The 11,135-nt window shown below is 47.2% G+C and overlaps 2 protein-coding genes across 2 annotated transcripts in view; both read right to left on the bottom strand.

Annotated features, from left to right (window-relative positions):
• Nucleotides 1-3,231: 3,231 nt before the first annotated feature.
• On the bottom strand, nucleotides 3,232-6,163 carry LOC146965721 (olfactory receptor 11A1-like). The gene is made up of 2 exons (XM_085765101.1): nucleotides 6,104-6,163; nucleotides 3,232-4,206 (listed from the first exon to the last, which is right to left on the bottom strand). The coding sequence occupies exons 1-2, from the start codon at nucleotides 6,161-6,163 to the stop codon at nucleotides 3,232-3,234; spliced, it is 1,035 nt and encodes a 344-aa protein (XP_085621227.1).
• A 2,825-nt stretch (nucleotides 6,164-8,988) lies between these two features.
• The window catches only part of LOC146965722 (olfactory receptor 11A1-like), a 10,039-nt gene continuing 7,892 nt past the window's right edge, over nucleotides 8,989-11,135 (bottom strand). Inside the window, exon 6 of the mRNA XM_085765102.1 lies at nucleotides 8,989-9,948. Coding sequence (XP_085621228.1) covers nucleotides 8,989-9,948 — 960 coding nt within the window. The remainder of the gene's footprint in view (nucleotides 9,949-11,135) is intronic.

The following is an 11,135-nucleotide window of genomic DNA, read 5'->3' on the forward strand; positions in this document are numbered from 1 at the left end:
GGGCTGGAGCGATAATGTGGATTTCCTCTGTAACAGATTAGTTCAGAGGCTCCACTTTCTAAGAAGGCTGCGGCTGTTTGGGGTCCAACCTAGATAATGTTAACGTTCTATAATGCAGTGTTGGCCAGTATCATAAGATACGGTATGGCAGCATGGTTCGGCTCCCTCACAGTCCAGTGTAAGGCCAGACTCCAAAGAATGGTGACCACAGCATTGAGGATAGTGGGGAAACAGGACCACGACCACTTCCAGTCCCTCCAGGCAATATATGAGGGAACAGTTGTGAAGGGAGCAAATAGGATCCTGAGTGACCCTTCACACATCCTCTTTCAAGAGTACCAGCTGCTGCCATCAGAGAGGTGTTATAGAGCCAGCAGGTGTCCCCACTACCCCCACTAGGGTAGTGGGGAGGCCTACTGCTGCGGATCCACTACCCTAGCCCCCTCCCACCCCACCATCTGACCTCGGTCAGGTGGAGGGGATGGTTCCTGGCACTACCATTCTGGTAACCCTTCTCCTATGTGGGCAGGGGGGAGGCCATGGCTGTGGATCCCCTGCCCATCAACCCATCAATCAGTCAATCATATCTATTACATATCCGGTTTGCCTGTTCACCTGCTGGCTTTAATCAACATCCCTTGTTCTTGTTATTTTTTCTTTAGTTTTTTAGTATGTTTTTTATTTGAAGTTTTTTAAACTATTTATTGCACTCTCCGCACTTTCTTTTTTCTCTCTCTCTTTTCTTTCTGTGTGCCATTGTTACTAATGTAGTGTATGTATTGTGTATGTATGTATTGCAAGCAGTGGCGGCCTTAGACATCTGGGGGCCCGTTTCAATATTTCATATGAGGCCCTATGTTAAACATCAAATTATTTGCCAGCTATGTGCCCATGTGTCGCTGATGCTTTAAACCCTGAAAGGACGCAGTAAACGCACTATCCATGCATCCCAGGTACGCACAACACATTAAGTGTTAAAATCACTATCAGGGCAAGAAACCAGGACTTAGCAGAAAAAACGAGGACTGAAGTTGGTTTTCATCAAAAAGCAAAATCATTATGTAGCTACATTTTCAGACATGAACAGGAATCTTAACACACTTAACTACAGGCTTTAACAATATTCTGAATTTAAATTGGCAACAAAAGTAATGAGAGCAAAGTGCTCCGCGTTATTTCAGCACCACGACCACGGACAAGGAAAGGACGAGACATGCGGACAGACAGACGTCTACAGGTGCTGATCCTGTCGGTGCTGCGGTGCTGCAGCAGCCACTGGAGGCAGACAGCTGTCTCCTCCATTATTACAATCTGTAAATAAGCTGCCAATAATATCACATTTTAGTTGTGCTCTCGCTGTGTTTTATTTCTCTGTTAAGTTAGGACGTACTCATAAATCGCCTGTTTGGAGGCATTTTAACCCGAGGAAAAAAAGAAAAGAGGAAAGTGATTGACAGACGTCAATCACCAGGTTACGCAACTGGGCGCACGTCAGGAGGAAAGCAGGAAAAACAAACACTAAGAGAAAAGGAATAATACTGGGAGAAGGAAAACGAGGGTCTATTGTAGTTTGCGGGCCGTTTTCAAAGGTAAGCCAACGTTGTTATTGATATTTCCTGCCGTATTATTAATTAGGAGCGATTAGTAGGCTACTGTTGCGGTGTGGCATGACACGCGCATCAGGTTGTAGAGCGGATCAGGGGTCGAGTGTGTGACCGCACGGTGGACAGAGCTGTTTGTGTGTGTGGTGGATGTAGGCCTGTGTGTGCGTGTGTATGTTAAGGTAAAACCTAGGTGATGAATTATTGTAGGCCTACTGTCTTTTACTTGGTGGCTGGCAGCTGGGGGCCCCCCTGGTGGCTGGGGCCCGTTTCAATTGAAACGGTTGAAACATAGGTAAGGCCGCCTATGATCGCAAGTACAAAGCAGCTGTTTCGACGGCACTTGGCCAAGACAAATTTCACTTCAGGGACAAATAAAGTTTATTTGATTTGATTTGAGTCTCTGCATGTTGTGAGGCTTCTTGGCTGATATGTCTCTGCTGAAGCTTTTGTGGCAAGGTGAAGAGGGCCTGGGTGGGCTTCGAACTCCAGACTCCCGGGTAAGGGACAGGGTGCTAACCACTTGGCCAAAGGGACATTCCCATGGCCAAGTAGCCAGGGCGCATGATCAATTGGAGGCATAGTGACAGGATCCTCAAGTGTCACATCTTGCCTCCAATTGATCATGCGCCCTGGCTACTTGGCCAAGGGGATGACCCTTTGGCCAAGTGGCCAACTCTTCACCTTGCCACACTTTATCAATTTAAACAAAATAAACTAGAGCAACAACAACTGTTTTATATTGTTTTCATATACTTGTTTTCAAATATTTCAAATTTTTTACTGATCGAAATTGTAGAATGCAAGTGTGTTTTATTGAAAGCAAGGGTGTGTGTGCGTATGAAAATAGGTTACATTGTTTTCCTTAGGTGCTGTACAATCTCATATTCCAAAGACAATACAAACTTTTAACTGTGAAAACAGCGTAAACCTATTCAAGATTTGAATTTGGGCAACACTGCTATATAACAGGCGAAACATTGAAAATTGTTTATTCATGACCATATCAAAGTGAAATGATTAACTTTAACGATTATCCATCTAAATATCTGTCCTGCTGCGAGCGCACAGCTTTTTTCAGTGGTCTCCATAGACTGTATATAAAAGTAAAATATATAAAGCCTTATATATAATGACCTCCTGACGCTCGGCTCAACAGGTGAGTAGCGTATTCCCTCAACTGAACATCTGTAGGCAGAGACGCTCAGAGTGAAAGTAAACACCAGCAGATCAAATGCTCCATTCTGATCCAGCTCCATTGGACAGTTTTCACTAGTATAAACCAGCAAACTTAGACTTCATTTCTTCTCTCCTGCTGGTTCAAAACATCTGTTAATAACGTGTGATTGATCTGTGTGTTCACTCTTACTACAGTGTTAACATGGTTTATGAAAAAGATCACATTACTTTCACCTTGAATTCCTACATCACAATACGTACAATGACATAATTTCAACACAACTGACAAATACTGACGTGAGACATTTCTGTATTAAAAACATGAGACTCAAGAAAATAATGAAGTGAAACATGATTCAGTGACAGTGAGCAACATTTTCTAGTGTGTGTTTGTGTTGTAGTGACACAGCTGGACAGATGTTTATCAGTCACACTGATGGATGATTGATAATCACTGTGCTCTGCCACAGCTCAGCAGCCTCTTCACGTGCACGAAGATCTCCTTCATCTTCAGCCCGTACACCACCGGGTTGAACAGGGTCGGAACCATCACCAGCAGAATGGAGGCCAGGGTGGTGGCCCCGGTGACCCCGGCTCCGGCCTCCAGCCGCTGCAGCGCCGTCTCCAGCGCCAGGCTGACGGAGTAGTTGATGAAGACAAGCAGGTGCGGCAGACAGGTGTTGAGCGCTTTGTTACTGAAAGAGCGGGAGCGGCGCAGACACACGGCGAGCACACAACCGTAGGAGATGAGCACGGAGGCAGCGGGAACGACCACGATGGCGGCGACACTGATGAGGCCGTAGACGTTGAGCAGCAGCGCTGCTTTGCCGCCGCAGCTCAGGCTGATGAAGCTGTAGATGTTGCAGTAGAGTCTGTTCAGCTGGAAGCGGCACAGCGGGATGCGCCACATCAGCAGCGCTGCACCGCCAACCACCGCCGCGGGCAGCAGCCAGCACATCAGCAGTAGCGCCGTCACAGCGGCAGGCGGCAGCAGCACGGCGTAGCGCAGCGGGCAGCAGATGGACAGGTACCGGTCCAGGGCCATGGAGGCCAGCAGCAGGAAGCCGGACCCGCCCAAAGAATAAAACACGAAGGCCTGACACACGCAGGCGGCCGGGGTCAGCTCCGAGGAGCGGCGGCCCGACGCCAGGTCCAGCAACAGCTTCGGGTAGATGGCCGCACTGCCCACCACCGAGTTGAGCAGTAGTGCGGCGATAAAGACGAACATGGGCCGGTGCAGGTTCCTCTGGGAGCAGATGACGTAGACGACCACCGTGTCACTGCTCAGCAGGAACAGGTAGACCAGCAGGAAGACTGCGAAGAATAGCCACCTGTGGTCATACAGCTGCACGAGACCGACCAGAGTCAGTGAGCCTGACGTCACAGAGGTCACAGAGGTCACGTTGAGCTCAGGTGAACAACACATCTGGACAGAACCACAGCAGAACATGAATGTGTGAGACAGTCAGAACCAACAGGTAAACACCATCATCATCCTCATCATCAGTGAACAGATGAACAGGTCAACAGATGAACAGATAAACACATACAAACAGCATGTAAACAGAAAAACAGGTGAACGGAAAAAGAGATTAACGGGTGAACAGATGAATAGGTAGACAGGTGAGCAAGTGAACAGATAAACTGAGGAACATTTGAATAAATAAACAGGTGAACAGAAAAACAGATGAACAGGTGAACAGATAAACTGGTGAACAGATAAACAGGTCAACAGGTGAACGAGTGAACAGGTGGACAGATGAACAGGTGAACAGATGAACAGAAAAACATGTGAACAGGTGAGCATGTAAACAGAAAAACAGATTAACAGGTGAACAGATAAACTGGTGAAAGAGGTGAATTAAAAAAAACTGGTGAACAGATGAACAGCTCAACAGATGAATAGGTAAACAGGTGAACAGATGAACAGGTCAACAGATGAACAGGTGAACAGATGAACTGGTGAATAGAAAAACAGCTCAACAGATGAAAAGCTGAACGAGTGAACAGGTCAACAGATGAATAGGTGAATGAGTGAACAGGTGAACAGATAAACACGTGAACAGGTGAGCATGTAAACAGAAAAACATGTGAACAGAAAAACAGATTAACAGGTGAAAGAGGTGAATAAAAAAACTGGTGAACAGATTAACAGGTCAACAGATGAATAGGTAAACAGGTGAACAGATAACTGGTGAACAGAAAAACAGATTAACAGGTGAACAGATAAACTGGTGAAAGAGGTGAATAAAAAAACTGGTGAACAGATGAAAAGGCAAATGAGTGAACAGAAAAACAGGTCAACAGATGAATAGGTAAACAGGTGAGCAGGTGAACAGAGCAACAGGTGAACAAATAAACAGGTGAACAGATGAACAGGTAAATGAGTGAACAGGTGAACAGATTAACTGGTGAATAGAAAAACAGGTCAACAGATGAATAGGTGAACGAGTGAACAGGTAAACAGGTGGACAGAAAAAACAGGTCAACAGATGAATAGGTGAAAGAGTGAACAGGTAAACAGGTGGACAGAAAAAACAGGTCAACAGATGAATAGGTGAAAGAGTGAACAGGTAAACAGGTGGACAGAAAAAACAGTTCAATAGATAAACACGTGAACAGATGGACAGATGAACAGGTGAGCAGGTTCTCCATGTGAGAACACTGCTCCGTGTGTCCATCTCCGTCTCCTCTGCAGCTTTTATCAGCTGCTCTTCATCCTCAGTGGAGCTCATTAACCTCAGGCCAACTTGTCACTGTGTATATGATTCTCACCAGGCAGATGAACATGACAAAATCTGTGATTTATGTGGCTATGACATTAAAGCTAACAGTTAAACATAGTTAGTGTTAGTGAACACAGCACCACACCTTGTCATTAATACAATGTAAAGACTTAATCTGATTCAGAGAGAAAAGCAGATCAGTTCTCAAATAAGTGAAATCCTTCCCGCTGGCTCACCACCCGTGGGAGGGTTCAGAAGGGGTTGGTGGCCTTTGATTTGGGTGACGGTCGTGGGCGTGGGCCCCGACCACCCACTCCCTGGACATTGATTCTTGGCTTTGGGGAGATGGAATGTCACTTGGGGGGAAAGAGCCTGAGCTACTGCAGGAGATCAAGCAGTACCAGCAAGAGATAGTCGGGCTCACCTCGACGCACAGTCTGGGCACTGGATCCCAACTCCTTGAGAGAGGCTGGACTCTCTACTACTCTGGAGTAGCCCGCAGTGAGAGGTGGCGACCTGGTGTGGGCTTGTTTATAGCTCCCCTGCTCAACCGCCACTGTTGTTTTGGCCTACGGGCCGAACAGCAGTGCAGAGTACCCGGGTCTTCTTGGAGGCCCTTGGAGAGGTACTGGAAGGTGCTCCAACTGGGGACTCCATCGTTCTACTGGAGGACTTCAACACTCACATGGGCAGCGACAGTGTTACCTGGAGTGGTGTGAATGGGGGGAACGACCTTCCCAATCTGAACCCGAGTGGTGTTTTGTTGTTGGATTTCTGTGCTAGTCACAGTTTGTCTATAACAAACGGTTCCACTGTGCCATTCCGAAGGGCCACCATTCTGAACCTTTACTTTCATGTTTCGGAATGCCGGCCTTCAGTTACTTTTGAAAAAGGGGCGCCATTCCGAACCCGAAAAAAAGGGGTGCCATTTTGAAAAGCTGGTTAAATGTGGGATGTACATGGGTATCATTTTTGTCTTGTATATTATCCCACTGTACATTATTAGCCCGCCAGGGACACACCGGCCCATGTTAACTGATTGTGTCCCTCACACACACCAGACGCACCCTGCAGCGATCGTTTCATCTGGTCTATTTTCCGCGAGTGATCGCGTCAAGACGGGCAGGAAGTCAAGCAAAGAAACATGAGAGAATCCGGTCCTAACCCTGACCCTTCAAAATTAAACACCGCAATTGACACCTTCGGAATGGCGGCCCCTCGGAAATTCGGAATGACGGACCTTCGGAAATTTTCGGAATAGCGGACCATGGGAATGGCGGTCCTTCAGAATGGGGGTCGCCCCCCATAACAAACACCTCAAGCATATGGGTATCCATCAGTGCAGGTGGCACCAGTACACCCTAGACCAGAGGTCAGTGATCGACTTTGTAGTCATCTCATCTGACCTTCGGCCGTATGTCTTGGAAACTTGGGTGAAGAGAAGGGCGGAGCTGTCAACTGATAACTACCTGGTGGTGAGTTGGATTCGCTGGCAGGGGAAGAAGCTGGACAGACTTGGCAGACCCAAACATAATGTGAAGGTCTGTTGGGAAGCTGTCCCCAATCCCCAAACCTAGTGGTGGACACTGGAAGTAAGGGATGCCTTCAAGCTGAAGAAGGAGTCCTATCGAGTCTGGTTGGCTGAAGGGACTCCTGAGGCAGCTGACGGGTACCGGCAGGCCAAGCGTGCGGTAGCTTGGGCAGTCGCAGAAGCAAAATATTGGGTCTGGGAAAAGTTCAGGCAGGTCATGGCGGAAGACTACCGGTTGGCCTTGGAGAAATTCTGGCAAACCATCTGGGGCCCCAGGAGGGGGAAGCCAACACTGTTTACAGTGGATGTGGGGAGTTTTTGACCTCGACTGGGGACATTGTCGGGCGGTGGAAGGAATACTTTGAGGATCTCCTCAATCCCACTGCCACGCCTTCTGTAGAGGAAGCTGAGGCTGAGGACTCAGAGGTTGATTCAAGCTTAAGTCATTGAGGTAGTTCAGAAGCTCCTTAGTGGCAAGGCACCGGGGGGTGGATGAGATCCGCCCTGAGTACCTGAAGTCTCTGCATGTTGTGAGGCTTCTTGGCTGACATGCCTCTGCAGAAGCTTTTGTGGCAAGGTGAAGAGGGCTCGGGCGGGCTTCGAACCCCAGACTCCCGGGAAAGGGACAGGGCCCTAACAACTTGGCCAAAGGGACATTCCCTTGGCCAAGTAGCCAGGCCGCATGATCAATTGGAGGCATAGTGACAGGATCCTCAACTGTCACATCTCTCCCCCTCTTTTTACAAGCACGTCCTCGTGCTCCGCGCAGGCTGCCACACATTAGGAATCCATGGACCCACCCCTAGTGCTACATGGATCCTGCCAACAACGCCAGAATGTGGCAAAGTGAAGAGGGCCCGGGTGGGATTCGAACCCCACACTCCCGCATGATCAATTGGAGGCATAGTGACAGGATCCTCAACTGTCACATCTTGCCTCCAATTGATCATGCGCCCTGGCTACTTGGCCAAGGGGATGACCCTTTGGCCAAGTGGCCAACTCTTCACCTTGCCACACTTTATCCATTTAAACAAAATAAACTAGAGCAACAACAACTGTTTTATATTTTTTTCATATATTGTTTTCAAATATTTCAAATGTTTTACTGATCGAAATTGTAGAATGCAAGTGTGTTTTATTGAAAGCAAGGGTGTGTGTGCATATGAAAATAGGTTACATTGTTTTCTTTAGGTGCTGTACAATCTCATATTCCAAAGACAATACAAACTTTTAACTGTGAAAACAGCGTAAACCTTTTCAAGATTTGAATTTGGGCAACACTGCTATTTAACAGGCAAAACATTGAAAATTGTTTATTCATGGCCATATCAAAGTGAAATTATTAACTTTACAGATTATCCATCTAAATATCTGTCCTGCTGTGAGCGCCCAACTTTTTCAGTGGTCTCCATAGACTGTATATAAAAGTAAAATATATAAAGCCTTATATATAATGACCTCCTGAAGCTCGGCTCAACAGGTGAGTAGTGTATTCCCTCAGCTGAACATCTGTAGGCAGAGACGCTCAGAGAGAAAGTAAACACCAGCAGATCAAATGCTCCATTCTGATCCAGCTCCACTGGACAGTTTTCACTAGTATAAACCGGCAAACTTCAATGTTTGTGAACCAGCAGGAGAGAAGAAATAAAATCTGTTAATAACATCTGATTGATCTGTGTTTACTCTTACTACAGTGTTAACATGGTTTATGAAAAAATCACATTATTTTCACCTTGAATTCCTACTTCAAAATACAATGACATAATTTCTTCTCCAACACAACTGACAAATACTGACATGAGATATTTATGTATTAAAAACATAAGATTCAAGAAAATAATGGAGTGAAACATGATTCAGTGACAGTGAGCAACATTTTCTTGTGTGTGTTTGTGTTGTAGTGACACAGCTGGACAGATGTTTATCAGTCACACTGATCGATGATTGATAATCACTGTGCTCTGCCGCAGCTCAGCAGCCTCTTCACGTGCACGAAGATCTCCTTCATCTTCAGTCCGTACACCACCGGGTTGCACAGGGTCGGAACCAGCAGCAGCACGATGGAGACAATGGTGGTGGCCCCGGCGGCCCCGGCCTCCAGTCGCTGCAGCGCCATTTCGAGCGCCAGGGTGACGGAGTAGTTGATGAAGACGAGCAGGTGCGGCAGACAGGTGTTGAACGCTTTGCTGCTGAAGGCACGGGAGCGGTGCAGACACACGGCGAGAACGCGGCCGTAGGAGAAGAACACGAATGCAATGGGAATGACCACCATGACAGCGGCACTGATGAGGCCGTAGACGTTGAGCAGCAGCGCTGCTTTGCCACCGCAGCTCAGGCTGACAAAGCTGTAGATGTTGCAGTAGAGTCTATTCAGCTGGAAGCGGCACAGCGGGATGCGCCACATCAGCAGCGCTGCACCGCCAACCACCGCCGCGGGCAGCAGCCAGCACGTCAGCAGCAGCGCCGTCACAGCCGCAGGCGGCAGCAGCACTGCGTAGCGCAGCGGGCAGCAGATACACAGGTACCGGTCCAGGGCCATGGAGGCCAGCAACAGGAAACTGGAGACGCCCAGAGAATAAACCACGAAGGTCTGAAACACGCAGGCGGCCGGGGTCAGCTCCGAGGAGCGGCGGCCCGACGCCAGGTCCAGCAGCAGCTTAGGGTAGATGGCCGCGCTGGCCGCCACCGAGTTGAGCAGCAGCGCGGCGATAAAGACGAACATGGGCCGGTGCAGGTTCCTCTGGGAGCAGATGACGTAGACGACCACCGTGTCACTGCCCAGCAGGAACAGGTAGACCAGCAGGAGGACCGCGAAGAAGAGCCACCTGTGGTCATACAGCTGCACGAGACCGACCAGAGTCAGTGAGCCTGACGTCACAGAGGTCACGTTGAGCTCAGGTGAACAACACATCTGGACAGAACCACAGCAGAACATGAATGTGTGAGACAGTCAGAACCAACAGGTAAACACCATCATCACCACCATCATCATCAGTGAACAGATGAACAGATAAACACATGTAAACAGCATTTAAACAGAAAAACAGGTGAACAGAAAAACAGATTAACAGGTGAACAGATTAACAGGTGAACAGATAAACTGGTGAATAGAAAAACAGGTGAATAAATACACCGGTGAACAGATGAACAGGCAAATGAGTGAACAAAAAACAGGTGAACAGATGAATAGGTAAACAGGTGAGCAAGTGAACAGATAAACTGAGGAACAGGTGAACAAATAAACAGGTGAACAGATGAACAGATAAACTGGTGAATAGAAAAACAGGTCAACAGGTGAACAGGTAAACAGGTGAACAGATGAACAGAAAAACACGTTAACAGGTGAGCATGTAAACAGAAAAACAGATTAACAGGTGAACACAAACTGGTGAAAGAGGTGAATTAAAAAAACTGGTGAACAGCTAAACAGCTCAACAGATGAATAGGTAAACAGGTGAGCAGGTGAACAGATGAACTGAGCAACAGGTAAACAGGTGAATAGATACACTGGTGAATAGAAAAACAGGCCAACAGATGAACAGGTAAACGAGTGAACAGGTCAACAGATGAATAGGTGAACGAGTGAACAGATAAACACGTGAAAAGAAAAACAGATGAACAGGTAAACAGGTGAATAGATAAACTGGTGAATAGAAAAACAGGCCAACAGATGAACAGGTAAACGAGTGAACAGGTCAACAGATGAATAGGTGAATGAGTGAACAGGTCAACAGATAAACACGTGGACTGAGCAACAGGTAAACAGGTGAATAGATAAACTGGTGAATCGAAAAACAGGTCAACAGATGAACAGGTCAATGAGTGAACAGAAAAAACAGGTGAACAGATGAATAGGTGAATGAGTGAACAGGTCAACAGGTGGACAGAAAAAACAGGTCAACAGATGAACAGGTGAACAGGTAGACAGATGAACACGTGAGCAGGTTCTCCATGTGAGGACACTGCTCCGTGTGTCTGTCTCCGTCTCCTCTGCAGCTTTTATCAGCTGCTTTCATCCTCAGTGGAGCTCATTAACCTTAAACTTGACACAATCTGTGATTTATGTAGCTATGAAATTAAAGCTAACAGTTAAACATA

This window comes from Trachurus japonicus, chromosome 21 (assembly GCF_045865225.1).
Source record: "Trachurus japonicus isolate A0001 chromosome 21, Traja_1.0".
Classification (NCBI taxonomy): domain Eukaryota; kingdom Metazoa; phylum Chordata; class Actinopteri; order Carangiformes; family Carangidae; genus Trachurus; species Trachurus japonicus.